General features: G+C 32.5%; 1 protein-coding gene across 9 annotated transcripts in view; it reads right to left on the minus strand.

Moving 5' to 3' along the window:
* The window catches only part of LOC110027410 (UPF0454 protein C12orf49 homolog), a 42695-nt gene that overhangs the window by 11826 nt on the left and 3818 nt on the right, over positions 1-27051 (minus strand). For 3 of the 9 annotated variants that reach the window (XM_020728836.1, XM_020728833.1, XM_020728835.1), the window contains exons 2-11: positions 25121-25197; positions 23614-23689; positions 23457-23529; positions 23333-23384; positions 23170-23231; positions 22979-23042; positions 22325-22382; positions 22142-22228; positions 10549-10642; positions 8920-9025 (exon numbers count right to left, since the gene is read on the minus strand). In XM_020728836.1, coding sequence (XP_020584495.1) covers positions 8933-9025; positions 10549-10642; positions 22142-22228; positions 22325-22382; positions 22979-23042; positions 23170-23231; positions 23333-23384; positions 23457-23529; positions 23614-23689; positions 25121-25197 — 736 coding nt within the window. In that variant the 3' untranslated portion in view covers positions 8920-8932. Of the gene's footprint in view, positions 1-5564; positions 5785-7009; positions 7130-8919; positions 9026-10548; positions 10643-15918; positions 16004-22141; positions 22233-22324; positions 22383-22978; positions 23043-23169; positions 23232-23332; positions 23385-23456; positions 23530-23613; positions 23690-25120; positions 25198-27051 lie in introns of those variants that run through there. The other 6 variants (XM_020728834.1, XM_020728831.1, XM_020728832.1 and 3 more) reach the window with 6 other exon arrangements.

The following is a 27051-nucleotide window of genomic DNA, read 5'->3' on the forward strand; positions in this document are numbered from 1 at the left end:
GATGTTCCGGACGCATCGGCGCAGTCTATTTCGTCATCCAGAGTCGTTTAGATGACATCATCGACGATTGGGACATTGGGATGAAAACGCATCACGACCCGAATCACGTCAAAAACTCGGCTCAAATTCGATTAAACAAGATGGCAAAGAGCGCAGCGGAGCCAAATCAACGAGTACAGTCAATCCTAAGCCCGACAATCCTATAGAAATACTCTCTGAGTTCCTTCAGAGTCGCCTTACCTGCTAAACAATAGCGGTCAAAACTACTATATGGAACGTCAAGTCGAGCGAATAAAAGTTCAGAATTGTTAACGGGGAGTGCTTCTTCACTAGTTTTCTAGGAGTAGTCGACAGAAAGGTCTTACGGCTAGATCCTAGGCTACTAAGGAGGGAAAAACTGCACCTCGATCGAAAGTGAGGTTAACAATAAGCTAACACTTAAAGACAATTATCCACTATCGATGATCGATGATTTGTTTGATCAACTGGAAGGAGCTTCTGTATTTTCAAAAATTGATCTATGGTAGCAAAGACGGTTTTCAGGACCATATATGGACATTATGAATTTGTGGTCATGTCATTTGGACTGAATGATGGTCCAGTAGTTTTCATAGATTTGATGAACAAGGTTTTCAATTGATTTTTTATACTTTTATAATTGTCTTGATGAAGTCGGTCATTCAGATCATTTACATACTATTTTGCAAGTTTTGAAAGAGAATATACCATATGCCAAATTTTATAAATTTAAATTTTGACTTAAAAGTGTGACTTTTCTTTGTTATATTATCAGTGGAGATGAAATCTCTGTGGATCATAATAAATCAATGTGATTGCAGATTGGCTAAGACATGTTGTTGTTACTAAGGTCTGGTTGGTTATTACATGAGATTGTACAAGAATTTGAACATATTGCAATGTAATTATCCAGATCGACTCAGAAAGCATTGAAGTTTGATTGGACTGATTGTTGTGAAGATGCTATTTAGAAATTGAAGTCTTGTTTGACAATTGCTCTAGTGTTATCTATTCCTTTAGGATTAGATGGGTTTCAAATTTCCATTGATGCATCTTCAAAAGAGTTGAGTTGTCTACTAATGCAACATGGAAATGTCATTGTCTATGCTTCAAGACAATTGAAGAAACATGAAAGAAATTATCCCACACATGAGTTGGAGCTTGCAGTAGTTGTGTTTGCACTTAAGATATGAAGACATTATTTGTATGAAGTCAGATGTGAGATATCTACATATCATCATAGTTTAAGTATATATTCATCCAAAAAGAATTGAATATGAGGCAGTGATTGTTGGAGTTTATTAAATATTATGATTTGAATATTCAGTACCATATGAGAAAGATAAATGTGGTGGCAAATGCATTGAGAGGAAGCCTTTAGGTGATTTGAACTATTCATTTGCTCAGCAGGAGCAGTTACCTAAAGATTTGGTGTAGCTAAAGCTATCTGTAATCAATCATAGTGATGAAAATATGGTTCAATTAAATCAGTTGATTGTGCAGTCATTTTGAAAGACAAAAGCCAAGATTCATTAGCTAGAGATAGTAGCGTTCAGAAAATCTTGGAGTAGGTTAAGACGGCCAGTTAGAAAAAGTATGTGTTAGATCATGAAAGATTGTAAAAATATAAAGGCAGAGTTTATATTCCATATGTTGATAATTTGAGACGAGATTCTAGATGAAGCATATTTATATGGCTATACTATTCATCCGAGTAATAGAATGTATAAAGATCTTAAGGAAACATTTTGGTGGTCAGGATTGAAGAGAAGTGTAACAGAATTTGTAACTAAATGTCCAATATGTTAGCTAGTGAAGGCAAAAAATCAACATTCTGGAGGTCAGTTGTAGTCTTTAATGATTTCCAAGTGGAAATGAGACAAAATTGCAATAGAGATGTGTTTGGATTGCCTAGATCATGGCGGGGTCATTGACATATTGACCAAGTCTGCCCACCCATTAGATAGACAACTCTAGTTGAGAGATTAGTCAACTATATGTGGATCAAATTGTGTGATTGCATGGAATGACAATTTGTCTCTGACGTAGATAATAGATTTACTTTTAGATTGTGGAAGAGGATTTAGGAAGCTTTGGGCACCAGATTCACTTTTAGTGCAGCTTTTCACCCTTAGACAGATGACCAATCAGAAAGGAGTATTAAGACTTTCGAGAATCTACTAAGGTTATTTGTCCTTGACTTCGATGGAGAATGGGAATCACATATACATTCAGTAGAATTTGCTTAAAATAACAGTTACAGGGCTAGTATTGGGATTACTCCATATGAAGCTTTATATGGAAGAAAGTGCATAACAACTGTATGGTGGACTAAAGTAGGTGAAAGAAAGGTCATTGGAGCTGACTTAATTGATAATGCTACAGAAAAGATTTGGCTGATCAGAGATAGGTTGAAAGCAATGCAAAATAGACAAAAGAAATGCTATGATACTAAACATAAACCAGTGAAGTTTGAAGTTGGAAAGTTTGTCTTTATCAAAGTCGGTCCATTGAAGGGTGTGCAACATTTGGAAAGACAAAAAAACTGAGTCTGAGATATACATAGGTTCAAATAAGATTGTGGAGAGAATTGGATATGTGGTTTACCGATTGGCTTGACCAGCTCATATGCAAAGAGTGCATAATATTTTTCATATTTCTTCACTTCGAAAGTATATTGCAGATGAATCAAATAGGGTGATAGTGGGCTCAGTGCTTATATCAGTCTGAATTGACTTATACTAAAGAGTCTGAAAGAATATTGGATTATATTATGAAGAAAATTTATAATATGGAGATTCCATTTGTGAAAATTTTATGAAAGCACAAATCAGAGAGATGCTACTTGGGAGAAAATTTTTGATATAAAAGAAAGATACCCGCAATTTTTCATATGATGTATGTTTGCTTTTGTATTAAATCTTTTCAAATTTCGAGGACGAAATTTTTACAATGAGATTATAATGACTAAATTTAAAAATAAATAAATACATAAATAACATTATTATTAACAAAAATAGTAATTTAATAGGTAATTAAGGGATTATTGTCTCTATAGGTTTCGTCTTTAGGAGTCGCATGCCCCATTCAAACCAATTGAAACAATATGAAATGGAGAGCAAGAGACAGAGGAAGGAAAATGAAAGAAGAAAAAAGAAGTTGTCGAACCCTAACCGAAGGGAACCTCGTGCGTATTGTGCTAGAACCAAGCAACACCAAGGAGGAAGCCCAACACCGTACCCTAGCCGTCTGCAGGAGAGAAATCAGCTCACTGTCTCTGTTGAATCGAGCCTCACTTGAATGAAGTTAGCGAAAGGTTTGAGGCTCTGTCAAGAAAAGGAATAGAAGGCTACGGCGGCTTCATGGGTGAAGTGGAGAGTGGCCCCAACGAACCATAGTTGAGAAACTTTGGTGCGAAGAGGAAAGAGGAGGAAGGATCATGCATGTTGTGTTGGGTCCAAGTTTGTAGGAAAAGGAGGACGAAGATGGAGATCTCGAAGGGTGCGGGATAAGGGGAAATGAGCCTTAAAGTGGACCGAGCCCAATGAAGCATTGCGTGCGGGATAAGGGGGACTGAGCCGAGTCATGGATTAAGATAACATGAAGGTTTATATTATTTTTATGAGTTTTGTAACATGTAACAAATTAAACTCAAAGTGTTAAAATGGATTTTAGGGTTAATGAAAATCAGAAAGAAGGTGAAGCATGTAGGTGAGGGCAGGACGTATCCGAGCTCAATAAAGAAAAATAAGAGTTTGAATGTTTATTTATATAAAATATTTTGTTTAATTAAATAGTTTTATTAAGTATGATTTAATGAATTATAAAAATAGTTAAAAAAAATTAATTGGATGAATTAAGGCTTTGGATCATGGTTTGTGCAAAAGAAGTAGGATCAAAGAGGAGGTGATAGTAAAAAAAAATAACGAGAGCTTTAAGCTTGTAAAGAGGCCCTTTACGGCAAAGGTTAGTAATTATTTTTTATACGTATTAAATTAAAGTTTCATTAAATAAAGAATTGTACTTTTGCTTAATAAATCTAATTTGATAATCAAAGACATGTTGTGAATTAAAGAATTACTGAAATGGCTGAACTGAAAATGAAAAAGTGAAAATAGTGATTTTTATGACCTTAAATAGAAGTGATTAAAAGGAATGAAAAGAAAAGGCTTGAGTCAATCAGGATTATCTCAGATGATGCTAGCAGAGAATGTGATGTACCCATACAAGAAAAAGAAAATAAAAATGACAAAATTGTACTTTCTTACACAATATTTTTAGGGTACCTATATGTATGATTTTTACAATATATTCAGGTATGATGACAATCCTGATAACTTCTTAGGTTAAAAATGGTAAATACTTAAATTAAAATGAGAATGGTTAAATTTAAAATGAAAGCTTACAATTTGATTAAGTGATGAACTACATTTCTTTGGGTCATTCGTGCATAGCATTTGAATATGAATTTAAAATGCATTATAAGAACATAATTGCACACTAAATCGTGAAAACATAATGTTGAATTTAATTGTTTCATTCAGAAAAAATTATAAGTGGATATGTCTGACATGAGGGATTTAGTTCACAAGAGGAGGACTATAGCTGACAGGTATTATATTGTGACGTGGTTGTAAGTTTCTTTTTATTATTATTTTCTTCTAGTTAGTAAAACACTGTGATATGTTGAATGAGAGGTTGTTAGCAGATTACGTCGTTATTTTTTTAATATTTTGATTTCTATGTAGTGTACTTTTTGGTTTCTTATCGACTCTTTTATATATTGGAAGTCATGAAAACCTATAGAAAGTAAATGAAATGTTAATAATATCCAATTGTAATTCCTTACTTAGTTAATGCAAAGTTATCAGGCAGGGTCATGATACTTCGCCCACCCACGAAATAAATGAATCTGCCAAATTATTTTTACGATAATGACTTTTAATCACAGTCGAGAAATCACTTCCAGCCCACTTGTAAGGTAAACCATATGACCCTTGTCGGGACACTATTTAACTCATTCATCTCATCATAGAACTCATGCTTAATGTAACAATTTACTTTTTGGGAGACACTAATCTCACAACCTTATCGAAGTCCTTACAATGAAACAAATTTTTTAAATTCTTCCATAGATGACACATACAACCCCTAAGTTATGCATGTAGAAATACAAGCTTAACTGCTTCTCCAATCCCCTTCTCCATGTCAGATATGAAAGCAAGATTATGTTGCTCAACCAATCGATTCAGCCAATTGTTCAAAGCACCACTGCCAAATCTTTCTTAACTTTGTTTCAGCAGCAGCGAAAACTAAGGGAAATAGTACATTATTTCCATCCAATAAAGTAACAGACAGAAAAACACCATGGTACATGAACTTTAAATGGCAAGTGTCGACGCCAATCAAATGTATACAACCTACTAGAAATCAATCAATGGAGAGTTTAAAACTAACCAAAAAAAAAATCTTTTGAAAGAGAAATCCTACATATTCCAAGTGTATGAAATATATGATCCTAAATTTCTTATCATAAATTTTGTCTGCAAAGCGGGTACCCACTTATAATTATTATCAATCAATTTGAAGATGTTGTTCCTTGCTTCTTCTCTTGATCTCCATAACTTCATATATGGTATTGAGAGCCCATATCAATTCTCCAAATTGTTCTTAATCTACTTTGGAGGAGGGATCTCACGATTCTTTTTCACAATTTCTTCTATTTCATGAGCCACCCAAGCTGATATTGCTTGTTTACTCCCTGCACTGTTCACACCAGAGCATAAATGCATCAACATAAATTTTCTTATCTAAAAATAAGTGTCATCAACATATACTGTAACACATACTCTCCAACACATATAACAACAATGCAGGATCTATTGTCATCTCGGAACTTCAAACTAAATTTATTTTTTTTATCATAGTAGATTGAATAAATTGCCTGAAAATGTTCTGAATCAAGAAAAAGCACAACAATTTTTAATCATTATCACCTCCAAAATATGCAACCAAATACTCTTCAAACTTGAACTTGTTATTCCTGGGCACATCTCAATATCTTTTTGATTATGTGTGATAATCATTACCTCAGCTCGGTCATATCCACTAGAACGAACAATCATTTACATAACTTCAACATGCTGGTGATATGAATATATTTTTTGGGCAATGTTTCACATATATGATATCTCAACTCAAACTCATGTCCTTTAAGCCAAGGACAAATCACGTCAATATCCTCCATTAGCTTCTGTAAATTCACAATATCTTTTTGAATAGTAATAGTTTTCTTCTTCCCACCAACGTATCTCGTTCTTGATTGAATCTTAGATTTTATCCAATGTATATCATATTTAAATGTGATTTGCAATGGCTTGTCTCGATCACCAATTAAATCCACTCTCACAATAGGATCGCACGGAAACATATAAAACAAAACAAAATATAGTCAGACACAATAAACATGAATAAACAAAACATAGGCATCAAGTGGTATGTTTGTAAATCTTCCAAAAGGATTAATATATATTCAAAAGAGTAAATGCATGATGCACTTATGACAAGAAACACTGTATACTCTTGCAAATTACAGTTACATAAATGATCAATCTTAAATCAATTACATATCAGTCCCAATTCGACCACCAATCTAAGCTTAAAGTTGATCCAAATCAACATTAATAAATTGTAAATCAACCGTTGAACTAGCTTCAAATCAATCCATAGGAGGTTTGTAGAAATTATAAAGTTTACAATCCAAAGAAAACATCTGAAATCTACAAGTTTACAAACAAAAAATAATGGCAACTTCAATTTGTTCATCTTGCTTTACTTATTTGAACTTGATACAGCACTATATGGGCTTTTGTTACTCGAGTTCATTAGTTAATATACAGCCGTACTTGAGATCTCTGAAGCACCATCAAATGAAATTAATGTGGCAACTTCAATTTGTTCATTGGCAACTTCAATTTGTGGCAACTTCAATTTGTTCATCTTGCTTTACTTATTTGAACTTGATACAACACTATATGGGCTTTTGTTACTCGAGCTCATTAGTTAATATACAACCTCACTTGAGATCTCTGCAGCACAATCAAATGAAATCCTGCTCAAAAATAGTGTGGACAAACGACATCTCCTATGAGGATATCATCAGCATAGAACAATCCAAAGAGCAATTCTTGTAAGTTATAATGATAAAAATTTGGGTGAATAAATCATCATATAGATGCAAAATGAAAATTTTAGATGAATAAAACATTATAAATCGCAAAAGACAGTATAACATGGCTCTCTTCAAGAATTAAGTGGTATGCATGTCAATCTTCCAAAGGAATTCAGTGGTACGTATTTAACATTGGGTGGAAAGCTTCGAGCTGTTAACAAGACACTATCACCTGTTACTAATACCACAATGCATAATCAGAAAATACATCTTTAAGTTCTTTGATATAGATAGGTGATCAAACTATTGAAATTCCAAATGAAGCCAACAACGCTTTCATGTGTGAGATTCATTCCTTGCCCCAGAGTTTCATTTCCCTAGTTCTAGCTCTCCAACACAATCTCCATTTCATTAAAGAAGGAATGATTTCTTATAAGTAATGCATCCTGCTTTGGACAATGGGAAAGCCAAAAAACGTTAAAAAAAAACAAAAACAAACAAGAAGAGAAGAGAGAATTGGATTGCGCATTCGGTGACGACGGAGGCTCCAAAGGCGACAAGGCAAAGGGAGGAGACAAGACAATCAAGAATAGAAGAGAGGACTGGACTGGGGCTTCATGATGGCTCCGGCTTCAGACAAAGCTCTCAACGGAATTTAGAGGGGCTGAGCATGCAAAGCAGGGTGGAAGGAACGAAGAGAAAGAAGAGTGTTATTTCGGTAGGAGGCTTCGGACAAAGCAAGAGACGGTCGGAGAGAGGCACGGGTAGGCATTCGCACCGGAAGCTCCAGCTTTGGACAAAGCTCACAACGAAGACTTCAGCTTCAGACAAAGCTCACAACGAAGGCTCCAGCTTCGAACAAAACAGGAGACGAGACGGACAGAGGAAGGAGACAGTCGCAGGGACAATGAAAAAATGAAGAAGAATCGTGCCCCTTTCTTATAAGGCTTTAGAAAGAGTGATGGTGGACGGAGGTGTAACAGAGTGCAAGAGGGGTAATTTTTAAGTCAAGGGTTTGTGATATGCAATTTTGGATGTTTGGAGTTTGCAGTATGTAAGAACCTCTATTTTTTATGTGATATAAAAATTTTGGTGGTATAAATGTTAAAACGTATAGTTTAGGAGTTAGATGTGAATACATTGGAATTGGTGGTATGTAAGTAAATGCCAATCTATCTAAATAGAATCCACATATATAACACCTAAACATTCATATTTACATATATTTACATACATACCACTCAAATACCACTCAAATCTTTAACATCCCATAAAAAATATCACCATCACTATGTTAAAAAAAATGAAATACACATTTTCATGCATAGGTTCAGGGCAAGAGTGTTATAAGTGTAAATATCAAACTTTAGGTGTTGGATATGTAAATAAATAAGAATTGTCTAGTGTGTGTGTGTGTATATAAATGTCACTTGATTATTATGTGAGGACTTCTCAAAATTCTTGAATTAGAATTATGTTCATAATAAGTTCTTAATTGAATTATTTTAAGAAGACTACAATATAAAACATGCTGATTTGTTTACTTTGAATTCTTTACTTTGAAGTGAGTGCAGTATTTAGATTGATTTGTTTGATATTCAAATAAAGTATAATCATTAAAGTTGAAGTACATTATGTGAATGAAATCAGGTGTTCAACAGAAAAAAAAGGAAAAATGTCTACAAAATAAAGTAATTTTTTTAACAGCATTAAATAAAAATGATACATACATTCTAAAGCTTGTCAAGCACAGGGGCAAAGTCGCCTGGTTTGCTTATGAGAACCATCACATGAAAGCATAGAATCTGCTTGAGAGTATAAACATGCTCCGGGATACTGAAAATCCAAAATAAATAAACCTGAGTTAATAATAACAGGAGAGAATTTTTTACATAATACCTGAAACTTCGCTATTTACAAAATTATCACTTAATTATTTTCTTTGCAATACCACATAAACTATACATTATTTTCGTTTTAAATGTTTGTCAAAGTATAGCTTGATGATTTTTTGAGAAGAAAATCAAAGCAAAGAGTGATATCTCAATGATAACGGATTATATAGTTGGAACAATTATCATATTAATACAAAGAAAAGTAAATATTTGCAATAGTTAAAAGCAATTGATTTTCAAAGCAGGCAGATAATCATCAAGTTAAAAGTAACTTCTTTACAATATATTTTCAAATTAAGAAAAAAAAAATCTTGAAATTATAAATAATTTGATAAAAATGTGCAAGAAACACTTCGTGGGTAATTATTTGTGCATTTAGTATTGCATTCGGTCAAGGGCATTTACATGCATACCTGATAACCACACAATTTCTTTATATTAGGGTTTAGGGTTTAGAAATGCCCTAATATAACTAAACTTCTTTTCAATATATTTTCAAATTAAGAAAAAAAAAATCTTGAAATTATAAATAATTTGATAAAAATGCGCAAGAAACACTTCGTGGTTAATTATTTGTGCATTTAGTATTGCATTCGGTCAAGGGCATTTACATGCATACCTGATAACCACACAATTTCTTTATATTTACATATCTAACACCTAAACTATGATTTTTGCCATTTGCAACATTCAAATCTTTAATATCACATAAGAAAATATCACAATTATTACTTTTTAAAAAGTGAAATACATGTTTCAATGCATAAGTAGAGTATTATAAATCTTAAGGGACATTTACATACATACCGCACAATTTGTATGTATTTACATATCTAACACCTAAATTTTATGTTTTACATTTCTACCACTCAAATCCTTTATATGACATCAAAAATATCACTATTGTGACTTTTAAAAAGTGAAATACAACTTTCAAGCATAAGGTGGCATGTATGTAAGAATTGAAGTTTAGGTGTTACATATGTAAATACATAGGAATTGAGTGGTATGCATGTAAATATTTCAAAAATTAAAGGTTATTTGCATCTTCGAAGTGAAAAAATATTTTCAAGTGCACAATTTGAGAGCTCAATCATCCTTAATCCCAAAGTCTCTCTGGATGAAATAGTTCTTATGCCCTTGTGCGTTTAATCTAAGACAACATTATGTAGTCTAATGATGCACTGATATATAGAGTACAAAAAAGTTAGGAGCATTTACATAACTACCACACAATTCTTATATATTTACATATCTATGTACCAAACATTGATATTTACATACATACCACTCAAATTTTAACATCACGTCAAAAATATCACTATTACTTTTTAACAGTGAAATACCTTCATGCATAGGTTTATAACACCAAAGTGCTACAAATGTAAATATCAATCTTCAAGTATTTGATAGGTAAATACCTAAGAACAAAGTGATATGCATGCAAATTTCCCAAAAAGTTACCATATCCTTGGGGGCATTGTCCACTACTTCGGCAGGTTGATCAGCCCCCATGCTAGCGAAACACGAGCCCTTGCATCTCATATATTTCTCCAGCCTGTGATGAAATTGTAAACTTCACTTTAATGCCCATAACTATAGTAACAAAATACAAAACAAAAGCAAGAGCACAGATATTTACAAATCCTCATTCATGATAGCATTGTTTTACAAATTGCATTCTGACAAAAAGCCCCATCTAAAAATTAATTTTCTAATTTAAGTGCAGTAAAAGAAAGATGTTTGGCGTACATAAACTGATTAGGATATTCTTCTAACTAGTTATATTCCTATGGTGATTGCTTTCCTTTGTTTCTGAACTTCACTAAAATCGCATCCCATTGTAAACTACCTTTGCATTGTTCTTCTTTTAACACTAGTTTTCTAAACTCAGATTATTTATTGGGAGATTTACATGCATACCACTCAACTCCTATGTATATTCATATCTAACACCTAAACTTCAATTTTTACATACATGACACCTTACCTATGCATGAAAATGTGTATTTCACTATTTAAAAGTCAAGATGTTGGTATTTTTATGTGATATAAAAAATTTGGTGGTATAAATGTTAAAAAATATAAGTTTAGGTGCTAGATATGTAAATACATAGGAATTGGGTTGTATTTATGTAAATGCCCCTTTTTTATTTTATTTTTTGGAAATATACAACAAGCTTGGGCATGTTGTATAAAAAAGGCTCTTTATTTATTAAAATTAAATGAAAATATGACACTCAATAGGAAACAATGGAGAAAAAGGATTATGTGGCCGACCCCCTAGTGGGATAAGGGCTTCTTGTTGTTGTTATTGTAAACATACAACAGCTTTGAATTTAATCATTCAAAAGAAATATTATGAGAGAGACATAACAGCTTTTTAATATGGCAGGTCAATCAGGTTGTAGTAAAACAAACATTAAAGAAAATCCTACTAAAGGATTCAAATACCGAAGAACTTTAATTAAATGCTGTATACACAATTCTTAAATTGCTAAAATCTATGGCAGCTGCAGTTGACATGTTGTTAGCCAACTATAAGTTTACCCTATACTTGCTACATTTCACTATGTACATCCAAAAAAGAGTTTTTTCTTAAGCAACAAGAAAGTCCAAGTACTTAATGGGCCTTATGTGTCTAATGGGTGGAGCCCACCAACCCTGTACTTAATGATATGAGTTTGACCATACCAATAGTACTCAGTAGCCGTACCATTGGAAGTGACAAGTTATAGAGTTGTCGATATTTTAATGAAGTTTCTAAAAATATGATTGACCTTATTGATCTTAATATCGTTAATAATAATAAATCATTTCATTTTTACTATCGCATTAATAAAATAAAAGTTGAGGAGGCCTTAAAAAAAAGGTTGGAAAATCAGTAAGACCTAATGATATCTCAATTGAAGTGTAGAAATATTTAGGAGATTTAAGAGTTTCTTGACTTACTAAAATGTTTAAAATTATTTTTAAAATTAAAAAAATGCCCGAGAAGTGAAGCAAAATTATTTTGGTTCATTTTTGTAAGAATAGAGATGATGCAAAAGAGTGCACAAATTATAGAGAAACTAAGTTAATGTGTCATATTTTAAAATTATGGGAGAGGATAATTGAACATAAGTTAAGATATGATAAAAAGATTTCTCATAATCAGTTTGGATTTATGTCGGGAAACTATAGTTGATGCTAGAGGTTTGATGTGGAAGTACATAGAGAGTAAGGAGGATCTACATATAATTTTTATTGACTTAGAAAAAACTTACGATAAGGTTCCAAGGAAGTTCTTTGGAGAGTTAGAGAAGAAAGGTGTTGATATGACTTAAGTGTTGATATGACTTAAGGTGTTGATATGACTTAAATTCAAGTCATTAAAGATGTGTATACTAGAGTTGTTACTTGTTTTCGAACAAAAGGAGAATTAACCAAGTATTTTCCTATTTCGGTTGGATTACATCAAGGATCGGCTTTAAGCCCATATCTTTTTGTGTTAGTTATGGATGCACTTACTGAACATTTACAAGAGGATGTACGCTGGTGTATGTTTTTCGCTGATGATATCCTTCTTGAGGATAAGACCAGAGAAAGAGTTCAGGAAATACTTGAATTATGGAGATCTAAATTGGAGTCTAAAGGCCTTTGTTTGAGTAGATCTAAAACTGAATATATTGAATGTAATTGAGCATTAGTAAATCTAGTGGTAAATTTGTATTTATGGGGTGATAAAATCATTAAAAGGTGTGAATGTTTTAGATATCTCGGATCTATTATTCAATGTGAGGGAGATATAAATGGGGATGCTAACTGTAGAATTCAAGTTCCTTGGTTAAAGCGGAGGAATGCATCAGACCTATTGTGTGATAGAAAAGTACAGCTTATACTTGAAGGAAAATTTTATTAGATTGTGGTAAGACTAGAAATACTCTATGGCGTGAAATGTTGGCCTTTAAATTAGAAGCATAAAACAAGTTAAGTGTTGCTGAGATGAGAATGTTTAGGTGGATCAGTGGCTTGACACTTAAAGACAAAATGCGAAATGAATATATCTGTAATAGGATTGTAGCTCCAATTGCGGACAACATTAGAGAAGGTCGACTTAGATGGCTTGGTCACATTAAACGTCAACCATCCGATGATCCATTTAGGAGAGTAGATGTTTAGGATGTTTTAGATTCGACTTGTATTAAGAAAGGCAGAGGTAGACCTAAAAAGAATTGAGCATATTGTATTAAAAATGATCTTAATCTATTAAAATTAAATGAAAATACGACGCTCAATAAGATGCAATGGAGAAAAAGGATTCATGTATCCAACCCCACTTAATGGGATAAAGGCTTGATGATGTTGTTGTTGTATATGCTAAGCCTGAATACTTAGTGCCTAATGACTAACCTTAATCAAAAGTGTTCTCCCTTTATCGAGAGCGGTAATTAACCATAGAGGCTTGTGCCTATGAGAAACCTTGAACCTGGATTTTAAAGTCCTCGCAAAATGAGAGTGAAATCTTTGGGTGGTGTCTTATCTATTATCTCAATGTCTTCTGAAAATTTGACCCAAAACTTAACATATAAGCTCTCGACGAGAGTCTCAGTGTCAAATTTTCAGATCCCACAACAAACCCCTGACTATTTACATGGGGGGTCATTTTAGTCCCAAAGTTCATAAAAATGTCAAATTAATAGTGATAATATTTTAATATGGGATGCAATAGTCTCTAGGAACGACTATTTTAGCCCCCATTAAAATAGTCTAGGAACTAAATTGACATTTTATATATTTTGGTACTAAAATGAACCCCCCTACAATGGTCTATTTTGATAAATTTCTCTTATAAAAAAATAGTCACTTCATAATGCAGACGATATCTACGTGGACTAAACTTGATTGTTAATCAGCTCGATTACTCATTATTAAATTAAGTGAGATCATGAAATTTTGGTTTGTTACTTTTTTATAATAAAAAAACAGTCACTTCATAATGCATACGATATCTACGTGGACTAAACTTGATTGTTAATCAGCTCGATTACTAATTTTTAAATTAAGTGAGATCATGAAATTTTGGTTTGTTACTTTTTTATATGGTTAGTCTGAAAAGATCACCAACTTTCACTATCACAACTATATGCAAAAGTTTCCATAATTAAATCAAAGAGGTAACTTTAGACTCTCACAAGTTAGCATGTCGAACAACCACACATTTCAAAAATCCTTAAAAAAGTATGATTTTCACATGCAAGCTTGAAATGCATAAAAAGACAATAATCGGACAAACAATTCAAATTTACAGATGGGAATATGATATCAAGAAATCAACCGAATTTTCTGCAAAAATTTTAAAAAATGATGCTTGAAATCTACACAAGAATTTGGCTCTGGTACATATTTATATGCAAATGAATTAACCTAAAAATTAAAATTTGGCCCAATCCACCTTTATAAAATGGCCTATGACAATAATAAGGATTGTGCTTGTAAAATAAATTCTTAGAACAAAGAAAAAAAGCCTTAATTTTGCCAATATGGCTTGTGTAGTAGTGACTTACACCCAATACTAAGATTTCTAAAATCAGTTTTAGCGCCAGTATCAGTTTTTTGTTAATAAATTTAGTCTCTAAACTTTCATTTCAATTTTGAGGAAATGTGAATATCTAAAATAACAACATTCTCGTAAAATACAGTGTAAAATGAACCAAAGTTACCATACATTTAGCAGCTATCATTACCTGGGCATAGGTCATGAAAAATGTAAGGAAAAAAAAAAGACGTAACATAAAATGGACTTTGAGAATGTACTTCATGGTGTGATGTGTAAATATGTCATTTAGAAAGTAGATGTGAATAATTAAATTTATCACGGTATTTAGTTGTTGATGCTATGGTTGGTACTTGTTATATTTTAAAAAAATTGCTGAAATTATGGACGGTAGTGCTAGCCAAGCTTCTTGCTTATTTCAGATAAAACACATCTCATTGTGCAACTAACAGGTCTGTGAAACGAGCACAAATGATTTCATTTTTGTTTTATTTTTGTTGAAGAATATGTCACACCTGGGTCCGGAAGGCGGTTCGCCCCGACAACGAAGGTCATGATGAAATGAAATAAACTTGTTTTGTATTTTCATAAAAAGACTTGCATAAAATAAAAGAAAAAGAAATATAAATTTTATTAATATTGAAAAGTTCAATGATACAGCTGGACTGAAAATAAAAACTGGCTGAATCAAAATAAAAATGATAACATAGATTAACTATTTAGACCCAACAAAGATAAACAAAATACAATAACTAAAAATAAATACTAAGAAAAAATATCAAAACTGGGAAACTAAAACTGAAAAAACTTGCTCCGATGGAGACGGTCTTACTAGTGGCTGAATAGAACCTGTTATGCAAAAATATCAAAAATGTGTTTGACAAACTCAGTGAAGTATAAACGTCAAGGGGAATTGGCATGCAGTATGAACAAATAAGGAAAAATCACTACGTACATAAGTAACATTGTAAGACCAACAAATGGAGAGTAAATATCAAATATGCATATCATATGAAGCATGCAACCATGTCCAAGCAAATTTCTTATCATTTAACTTCCATTTATTTATATATTTATATAGCACACCTAGCGATGGCCTAGGCTCATCTAATAGCCTTCGGTCATTCCTTTTTAAAAAAATAAAATAAAATAAAAAAATAATATATATCAAATTCGTTCCATTAAGGTGCAATATCACCAAAAATAAGTATAAAATATGGGTCTAAAAATATATATATATATATATATATTCAGTGTTAACAGAGATCCTGAAATCAGGAAGATCAAATCCCAACCCAAGGAAACTCGGCGATTTCCTGTAGAGTCGTCACTATGTTGGTCCTTCGGCCCGGTTAGGCAAAATTCAAAAAAGGTTCTACCAACCTACATAAAACCACACGTAAATATACCAATTTGTTTTCACGGGTATGGTATATAAAAAATATGAAATTTTACACAACCTTGTGATATGACGTGAATACATGTGCAGTTCATAAAATGCAAGAAAAGTAAAACACTATAATTGTAGGATTATTCAAATATGCAAAAATAAATTAAGATATTAATTTCATCAAGAACAATAAAGTGGGTATATAACAAGTGCAATATTATAATTGAAGTAGCAAGGGCATGACTGATAAAACATAAATAATGGGTGTGATTCTACTACAATTAACAAGGAGTAATGCCTCTAACTAGGAATGATATGTTTATCCTCAAATAAACAACAGTTACTTCCCTCTAGACAGCAATCATGACACTTTTATAAGTTTGACGGTTCGACTAGCAATCCTAAACCATTTAAAAGTAAAATTATTAAATAATTAAACTTATTTATTCATTAAATTAGATATATTATAAAAGACCTACAAAGATAGATGTATGCGTATCTAATAGATTATTATAATTATATTCTTAAAAGAAGGAATATATGAACTAATTAACCATAACTAACATAATCAAATATTATTTAGTTTTTCTTTTATTTTGATATGAAAGAAATTATAATTTATGAATAAATTTTTAAGAGATTTACATATGTAATACCAGAAAGTTTAATAAGTAGAAAAAAAAAAGGAATCCACAAATCCCACTAGTTTTATAAATCCCGTTTTTTTTTTTTTTTCTTTCGGTTTGCCTTAAATCTCGGGTTAAGAATCCTTCTAGGAAGGGATTTATGGAATTTAGAATCGCAGATGCATGAGAGGGATGGAGGCAAAGCAAACGAGTGTTACCTTCCTCGACAGTTTCGGGTAGGAGCGAACAGAAAGGAGAGGAAGATGGGAGTTTCAGGTCTCTGTAAGCTACGATCCTAGCGTCGCCTTCTCTGTTAACTCCAACCACGACAGTACCGTAGGGGTTCAATCATGAAGGCGATGGTTTCGTGCGAAATCGGGAGAAAGAAAGGAGGTAGATCGAAAGGAGGTAGGGGGGAGAGGCGAGGTAGAGATCGATAAGAGCATTAGCCCCACTCTTATAGAGCATTGATGCTCGACAAATCGGCAAGGTGGCAAGGAGCAGGCAGGAGACCAATAGGGAAAGTATCGGGAAAGGAATGAGAAAATTTGCAAAATCTGAATCGAGAAGGCAACGATGTAAAAGGAAATAAATTTGATTTGTGTGACAACAGGAGAATCTGGGGGAAAGAAAAGGTAAATTTTTGGTGCTTACAGAATCCACAACTACTTACAATTCCTAGGAATCCATAATCTGCCAAAATTACTAGTCTTTGGTCAGTAAATGAGTAGAGAGGTTGGTGAAGTGGTTAAATTGCCTCTAGCGCATTGTGAAGTTAAAATATGAATTTTGTAATAACTTTAAAAAAAATAAAATAATAATAATAATAATAATAATAAGTAATAATAAATCGAACCAGTGGGATAGAATAATTGTCTCAACGGTTTCACTTAAGGAGACTGGTTTCTCACTCGTTTGGAATCACATAATGGATCGAGAGACTGAGTGAGAGACGGGAGGAGGGGTTTGTGTCTTAGCCGATTGGTGGAGAAGAAGAGAGGAGAGGAAGAGTAAGAGAAGGAATGGTTGCATGCTAAACCGTAGCCGAGACTAGCAGAGAGATTAAGCGATTAATTGAGGTTAGAAGCGCCGCCAACCTGTGTGAGGCATATTGTGAATGAATTTCAGGTGATAATTTATTTTATTGTATGTATTAAATTAATGTTTCATTAAATAAAGAATTGCATTATTGTTTTATATTCATATTTTTATAATATGAGGCATATTGTGAATGAATGAATTACTGAAATGAATGAAGTGAAAATGAAAAAGAAAAAATAGTGATTTCAATTACTATAAATGAAAATAATTAAAGAAATGAAATCTACAAAATTAAATCATTCAGGAATATCTTCAGATGGTACTAACAAGGGATGCAATATACCCCTTGCACAAAAAAAATGAAAATGATAAAGGTGTCTTTGGGTGTAAAATTTCGAAGGTATCTATGGATACAGTTCTGAGGATAACTTCAGGTATGACGGTAATCCTGATATAAATTCTTAAAGAGGGTAAAAAGGGTAAATATTTAAATTGAAATGGGAAGAGAAATTTAAAATGAAATTTTACAATTTTATTAAGTAATGAACTATATTTCTTTTGGTCATTCATACATAACATTTACATATTAATTTAATACATATTAAGATTATGATTTCTTACTACATCATGAAAACTTACTATTGAATTTAATTTTTTTTTCAGGAAAAATTGTAGATTAATATGTCTAACAGAAAGAATTTAATTTATAGGACTATTACTGCTCATAGGTGTTATGATTGTAGCTTTATGTACTATTTTTTTCTGAAAATAATTTAGTGTTATATACTAGTTTGAGATGTTGTCTACAGACTATGTAAATATGTCTAGATATTTTTATTTTTGTATAGTATACTTTGTAATTACTTAGTAACTCTTTTGTATATATTAGAAATTCTAAATATCTGTGGAAAAAAAATAGATGTTAATATTGTCCGCAGTTCCTGACTTGATTAATTCTAAATTATCAGACTGGTTCATGACAATTTAGAGTCCAAGAGCCTTTTTTTATATTTCAAGAAATCAACATAATTCAATATTTTGTTAGAATAGTTTTTACCAAAAAAAGAGACAATATCTGAAAATAAAAAATGTTAAAATTACAATTAATAATTGAATTTGTCATGACCCGACCTGATAGCTAGAAATTAACCAAATAAAAAACTACAAACAAAATATATTAAAATATAATTTACTTCCACAGACTGTTAGAGTGTTCTATATATACGAGTCACTAACAAACCACAAAGTATATTATATAAAAATTTAAACATCCAAAATTAATTACAGTCTATAGACAACATCTCAAACCAGCATATAATAGTAGATCACTACCCAGAAGAAAATAGTAAAAAAAAACTACAACCATAATACCTATCAGCAGTAGTTCTCCTTCCGTAAATTAATTCTCTCATGTTAGATATATCAATCTACAATTTTTTTTAAAAGAAACAATTAAAATCAACAATAAGTTTTTACGACTTAATAAGCAATTATAATTTTAAAATACATTAAATTCATATGCAAATGCTATATATGAATGAACAAAAGAAATATAGTGCATTACTTGATAAAATTGTAAGCTTTCAATTTAAATCTATTTCTCATTTCAATTTAAATATTTACCCTTTTTAATATATTTAAAAATTCGTATCAAGATTATTGTCATACCTGAAGGTATCCACAAAATTATATCGGTATGTAACTACAAAATTTTGCACCTAAAAATACACATTTACCATTTCATTTTTTTTCGTGCATGGGTATATCGCATTCTGCCAATGTCATCTGAGGTAATCCTGAATGACATATGGATTTGCATTTCATTTATTTTAACTACTTCCATTTAAAGTCATAAAAATAATATTTAACCTTTTCTATTTTTACTTCATTCATTTCAGAAATTCTTTCATTCACAATATGCTTCGGATTATAAAAATAAGTATATGAAGCAATAGTGCAATTTTTTATTTAATAAAATCTTAATTTAATACATACAAGAAACTAATTATTCACCTAAATTGAATGCCTTTTTCTTTTCCTTCAATTATCCTTTTTCTTATTCTTCAATTAACACTCATTACACATTTAAATCAACAAACCTAATTAAAACTCATAAACTTATAAAGTAATATTTAATAATCGACAAAATTTTAACTAGGTAAGATTTTTATGATTAAAACACATCTTATTTTTACTTTAAAATTATTTTTCTTCTTCGTTAAAACCCAAGGATTTATCAATCTTCTCTCACACTTCCTAATAGAAGAAAATTTAATAACATTAATTTAGGGTCACTTTAGAGCAGCTGCAGCTTATTGAATAATTTGTTGATAAACTGATTAAAAATAATATGCTGATATGTTAGGTGTGGTGACTATTATAAATTTTTATTTTTATGGGAAAGTCAAACCGCTGTCCGAAAGTTGTCACCACATTTAGGCGCGGTGTGAAAACGCTGCTTTCAGCATTTTCAAAACGCATAAGCTGTCAAAACGTTGTTTACCCAAACAGTCCATGTGCGTTTTCAAAATGCCACCACACCAAATAAGCTGCCCCAAACGAACCCTTAAAAAATTATATCATTTATTATAATAATAATGTAATCATTACCATTTACCTTATAAGTTTCTCGAATTAATCTCCTACCTCACTCGTACGTTTTTCTTCTTATGTGAAATCAATAATTTCTGACTCCAAAACATACATTCCTTGATTTAAGATTTATGTAATAAATTAATAAATATTAATTTTAAAATCTATAACATTATATTTAATTAATAATGATTGAATAAGATTTTCCAAATTGAACCTTCTTAAGGCTCGGTTGACTTTATTTATTATACACAAGGTTCATGAGCTTACACTGCCTCGCGCATAAAAGTACTTCGTTCACTTTCCTCACCTCTGCCTTCTTCTTCCTTAGCTCACTGAGAGTCACCCGCACCAAAAACCCTACTTTGATTTTGGCACAGTACGTGGGAGGGGAAGTCATCTTCCTCCCTCTTTCTCCTTCCTCTTCGCACCAGAGCTGGTCAATTGTGATTTTGTCGGGTCGGCTCTCAGCTTTACAGGCAAAGCCATGCCCTCGCCTCCCTTCCACTCAAACCAACAGTAGAGGCATTCAACTCTTCCCCTTCTACACAGAAAGGTTGTGGCCTTGCCCTTGTCTCCAGCAAGAACTCGCACAGAAAGGTTCTTCTTCTTCGGGCCTCGATCTTGTCTCCAGCAAGAACTCGCACTGGATGGAAACGCTTCCAACCCCAAGAGATCAATCTCTTTGCTCGTCTCGACTTGGGTTTAGTATACAATCCTTCTCTTATTCTTTATTTCCTCTCTTCTTCTCCACCAATACGCTAGGGCACACACTCCTTCTGCCTCTCGCTCAGTCTCTCGATCAGTTCTATGATTCCAAATGAGTGAGACACTAGCCTCCTTAAGTGAAACCGTCGAGACAATTATTTGATCCTACCAATTTGATTTATTATTACTTATTATTTTTTTTTCAATTATTACATGAATAAAAAAGTGATAAAAAAGAATAATGTATATTATTTACTCTACATGCCAAAATTATAGATTTCAAGTACAGAGATATTTTTCTTAATAAATATTGTTTAAGCTAAAGATAATAAAGTTCATTGTTCAATCTAAGTACATTTTTGTTCATCCAAAATCGAACCAACCTGACAAAATTAAACTTTGGTACGGTTTAATTTAGTTTGGAAAATAGTTTCATCAGGTCGTTTACTTTGAATTTTACTATAAAAATCAATTGATTTAGCTAGTTCATAATCCAAACCATATAGCTAACTAGATGCAAATCCACAGTACTAATCATGAGAAGCAAAGCGTGTGTAGCTAAGTAATTGGGCAGTGGTGCAAAATGAAATAATAAATACGAAACAATTACAAAAAAAGAAATAATGGACAAATTATGCAGTTCGCAAAAAAAAATGAAGTACAAAAAGTTCGCTTAGATTTTACGGGCAAGATAAATTTTTCAGTTAAAAACAAACATTTTTATAATTCCCATTATACTAAGAAATGGACAACAGTCGTTTCTCCCACTGGAGATTATAATCAAGCACTTGTACAAGAAATAACGTTTGTAATTTTCTTTTTCAACACTTTCCCAGTGAGAGAAGTGTCAAAATAGTCCCTTGACTTATTACAAAGGTTTTAGTCCCAATGTCCAGAAAAGTTCCAATTTAATCCCCAAAATCTTTTAATAGGCGCTAAAAGGGTTCCTACAAAGGACTATTTCAGTCCACATTAAAGAGTATGGGGACTAATTTAATATTTTTTTAAACTATGGTACTAAAATGACCCAAATATATAGTCAAGGAACTATTTTTACAATTTACTCCTTTCTCAATGTTCTAGCAAGATATGCAAGCTATCTGATATTATGTACAAGCATATGAAATGAAAACCATTGTAAAATTCAGAGGAATCACAACTTACAGTTCACATCTGTTTATAACCGAAAGCTTATTTGAAACACAAGATTTCCCTTTTGACATGCAGGAAGAGTTACAAGATTCTCCTTGTCTAGCTTTCCATGTCCGAACATAAAAAAAACAAATCTTGGAAATGGAAAATGACACCAAAGTCCAAAAAATGAGCACTATGATTATGTAATCTTACTTTCCAATTACAATATCGATGCCTGCCAGCCTTCTCTCAAAATTGGGTTCTGTCACACCTGACAGCAGCACTTAAATTTATTTAGTAACTATATTTATTTGTATAGAAGAGCCATAATTTCAGATCCATAAACAAGCTGAAAACCTATTTTGAATAATCATATTGTAAAACCAAAAAATCTTCAGAGAGGAAATTGAAGGGCAATACTTAAAAATCAATATACCATTTAAAATTTGGCCCAAAGCTATTTAAGATATACATGCATGAATAACATTACAAGTTTTGTAAATAATCTAGAATTAGCTCCATTTTTTCAAGAGAAGAAAACTTTCCGCTGCACCACACTAGGAGGTAAACGGATATTGCGGACCAAGTGGAAGCTACCAAAGAAGGTGAACAGTGTTGCAATAATATATTAAAGTTCTTTCGGTAACTAAAAAAAAACATAAGAAAATCATCTCCTCACTCTCTCTCTCTGTTTATATATATATATATATATATATATATATATATATATATATATATATATATAGATAAAGTGAGATGATTTTTCTTCATTCTCCCTTCATAGAGAGTTAAATAAAACCCAGGCAAGCAATATAATAGTTTACTCCAATTTTAATTGAAATAAACAGAGAAAACGAAAAAACTTACCAGAAAAATTTGTTTGCAGGGAATAGCAGTGATGGAAATCACTAGCATAGGCATTTTCATGAACCTAAAATATCACAAAATATCAAGAAAAACTGAGCTCAGACTTCATTTCCCAATATATTCATAAGAACTATTCGCACTCAGTAGGGATCATATTTGCCTAGAATTCAAAAGAACTTTAGTGAATATACCACACTTGCAGAGTTATGACGACATCTTCCAACACAGAAATCAAAAGCACCGGAGTAAGTACCTGAATAAGCAGAGAACGGAGACAAGGATAGACAAAAGTAAATACCTTCTACGAAAAAAGGAAGGAAAAGAGGAGAAATTAAAACTTTAAGGAGATGGTACCAGCAGTTACTGGTTTGGCTATCTTCAATTTTAGCACAGCATCTTCTTGTGTCTATAAAAATCAATTTTTAGTGAGAAACTATGGCGCGAAAAGTAAATGAGAGTAATACGATCGAGCAATTACCATGGATGGATTTAAGCAGCATGAGACACAATATTGATATGAATTACAACACTTGGAGATGAGGTTACAACCCCTGCAGAGAGCACAAAGTGCACAGTTAAGCATACTGTTTTTTTCCCAATTGCAATGGTCGAGTCTATGCATTAAAATAACTCACTGGCAGGAAAACCTTTCTCCAGTTTCTGGACAGCAACTAGTCCACGGGTAAACAGAGAGCGAAGAACAAACATAACCTGCAAGATTAAGAACTAAAAAGAATCATAAAAGTATAACTAAGTTATTATGCAAATCAAAGGCTATATATGTTCATATTTAAAACATAAACTGACGAGCCAGAACTATTTTCAAGGAATTAAGTGTCAAAATGGTCCTTGATTATTTACATGAGAGCTTTTCAGTCCCAGAGTTTATAAAAGTGCTAAATTAGTCCCCAAACTGATTTAATAAGGGGCTAAAATAGTCCTCATTGGAGACTATTTCAACATATATTCAAAAAGAGCCTAGGACAAAATTGACACTTACTTTGATAAACTCATGGACTAAAATAGCCACCTGTAAGCAGTCAGAGACTATGGTTGCAATTTTCTTTATTTTAACTTCAAGGGTAGAGCACAAGTACACCAAAAGTTGTTCCATGAAATTTCTGAAAGAGCAATGAGGTTTTTTTCCATTTAAACCAAAACCTAAGAAGGAAAATTGTAACTGTAATGACTGTTTCAGCAGCAAACCAAAAAAATCAAAACATGGCAGGGTTGGACCACAACAACCATGCTGTAATTTAAATTTTTTTCCCGAGAAAATGTTGGTATGCAAGTTTTAGGCTTAAGAACATGGACTGTCTTCTTGTAACAACCCGAACTATTATCCATCGAGATATTGTCAGCTTTGGCCAAATCACCTCAAGGTTTTGTCTCATTGGTGTAACTTCCTAGGAAGTTGCCCATCCCAAGAATGCTCTTGCACGATCACGCTTAACTTTGAAGTTTCTGATAAAATTCCAACTGTTGCACCAAATGTTACCATAATGTTTAAGAGTTTAGCTTCATTCTACTTAAGAGGTTTCACAATTTTCCCAACATAAGTAATTGATATCCTCATCAGTGCTCTTAACCCAGAATAATCCAGCGAACAAATAGAATTCCATAGTTGGCCCCTACATATTCAAAAGATAGCTCCCACCATGTTACACTTTGTCTCGTCTAGGATTCAGGAGGTGCTCCCATATCATAGCATTTGTTTTGCATGGCACTTAGGCCCCCTACATATTCAAAAGATAGCTCCCACCATGTTACACTTTGTCTTGTCTAGGATTTAGGAGGTGCTCCCATATCATAGCATTTGTTTTGCATGGCACTTAGGCCCGTTGTTCAACCGGGTGTGATGCTCTCATATCATTTGTAATGGCTCAAACTCTCATCCATCGAGATATTGTCCGCTTTAGCCAATGACCTCATGATTTTGTTCCATTGCAATGACTTCCCAGAAGATCACTCATCTCGAGAGTGTTCCCGCACGAGCACACTTAACTTAAGGGTTTCTAATGAAATTCCAATAGTTATAACAAAATGCGCCTCAATATTTAAGAGTTTAGCTTCAATCTACTTAAGAGGTTTCACACTTATCATATAGGCACGTCATGTAAAACAAGATAGCAATAGTCATACCGTTATCATCCGCCAGTAAATAACGTCCATGTACAGTATTTCTACATGCAAGTTTTTGAAGAAAGCCTGCGTCCTTCCTACAGACCCAAGAAATCAGCAAATTTAAGAGCAGTTTCTGAATGCAGAAAAAAAAAATTAAGAACGGGAATTGGTTCAAAGGAAAGATCTGCCATTTAAGTTGAAGTGCATCAGAAAATTAGAAACATTGGTCACGATATGTTTAACCAGCAAACCAAATGGGTAAAGAAATTCACTTTCTTTTAAATACTTCACTAAATTTCTAAACAGCAGAAAATAAGTCCTTCGCCCTCCGAAATCACATCAATAAAAGGTATTCCAGCACAAATCGCCAACATGGCCATGGAAATAATTGAGAAATTCATGGCTAGAATTTATTATCTTATTCTAGATATAAATGAGCTTTAGTTAAGAATAACAAACATACATAAAATACTAAAAAAAATTTTATATAACCTTATATTTAAAAATAAAAATATTCATAGATAAAATATTTGATCAGTACAACAACAACAGCAACAACAATGCCTTAATCCCATTACGTGGGGTCGGCTACATGTTTTCTCAATTGCGTACTATTCAGTGTCATATTTTTATTTAGTTTTAATAAATTAATATCATTTTTTATACAATAAGCCAAAATCTTCTTAGGCCTACCTCTGTCGTTCTTAGCACAAGTTGAATCTAAAACACCTACTCTCCTAATGGGATCATAGATGGTCGACGCTTAATGTGACCAAACCATCTAAAACGACTTTCTCTAATTTTGTCTGTCACAGGAGCTACACCAAGCTACACCAACCCAGCAACGCCAACCCTATCACGGATATATTCATTACGAATTTTGTCTCTAAGTGTAAAGCCACTCATCCATCTAATCATTCTCATCTCGGCAACACTTAACTTAGTAGTATGCTTCTCTTTTAAAGACCAACATTCAGGGCCATAGAGCATTGCAGGTTTCACCACCGTCTTATAAAATTTTCCTTTCAATATTTTCAATACAATATAAGCGGTACTTTTCTATCACACAAAAGGCTTGAAGCATTCCTCCACTTCAACCAACCAACTTGAATTCTACTATTAACATCCCCATCTATATCACCATCGCTTTGAACAACATACCCGAAATATCTAAATCGTTCACACCTTTTAATAATTTTATCACCCAAAATTATACTTCTGTCACTAGAGCTACTACTACTAAAATTACATTCCATGTATTCAGTTTTAGTTCTACTCAAATGAACTCCTTTAGAATCTAATGTACACCTTCATAATTTAAGTTTTTCCTGGGCTTTTTCTCTCATCTTATCCACGAGAAGGATATCATCAGCAAAAAGCATACACCAAGGTGCATGCTCCTGTAAATGTCCAGTAAGGTCATCCATAACTAAAGCAAAAAGATATGGGCTTAAAGCTGATCCCTGATGTAATCCAACAGAAATAGGAAAATATTTGGTCAATCCTCCTTCAATTCAAACACAAGTATCAGCTCTAGTATGCATATCTTTAATGACTTGAATATAAGTCATATCAACACCTTTCTTCTCAAGAACTCTCCAAAGGATATCTATTGGAATCTTATCGTAAGCTTTTTCTAAATCAATAAAAATCAAATGTGGATTCTCCTTATTAACTCTGAACTTCTCCATCAAACCTCTCAATAAATGTATAGCTTCTATAGTAGACTTGCCCGACATAAATGCAAATTGATTATGAGAAATCTTTGTAATACGTCTTAACCTATGTTTAATTATACTCTCCCATAATTTTAAAGTATGACACATCAACTTAATTTCTCTATAATTTGCACACTCTTGTGCATCCCCTTTATTCTCAAAAATAGGGACCAAAATACTCTTCCTCCACTCAAAAATTTTCTTAGTTTTTAAAATAATATTAAAGAGTTT

This window comes from Phalaenopsis equestris, unplaced genomic scaffold (assembly GCF_001263595.1).
Source record: "Phalaenopsis equestris unplaced genomic scaffold, ASM126359v1 Scaffold000428, whole genome shotgun sequence".
Lineage (NCBI taxonomy): Eukaryota > Viridiplantae > Streptophyta > Magnoliopsida > Asparagales > Orchidaceae > Phalaenopsis > Phalaenopsis equestris.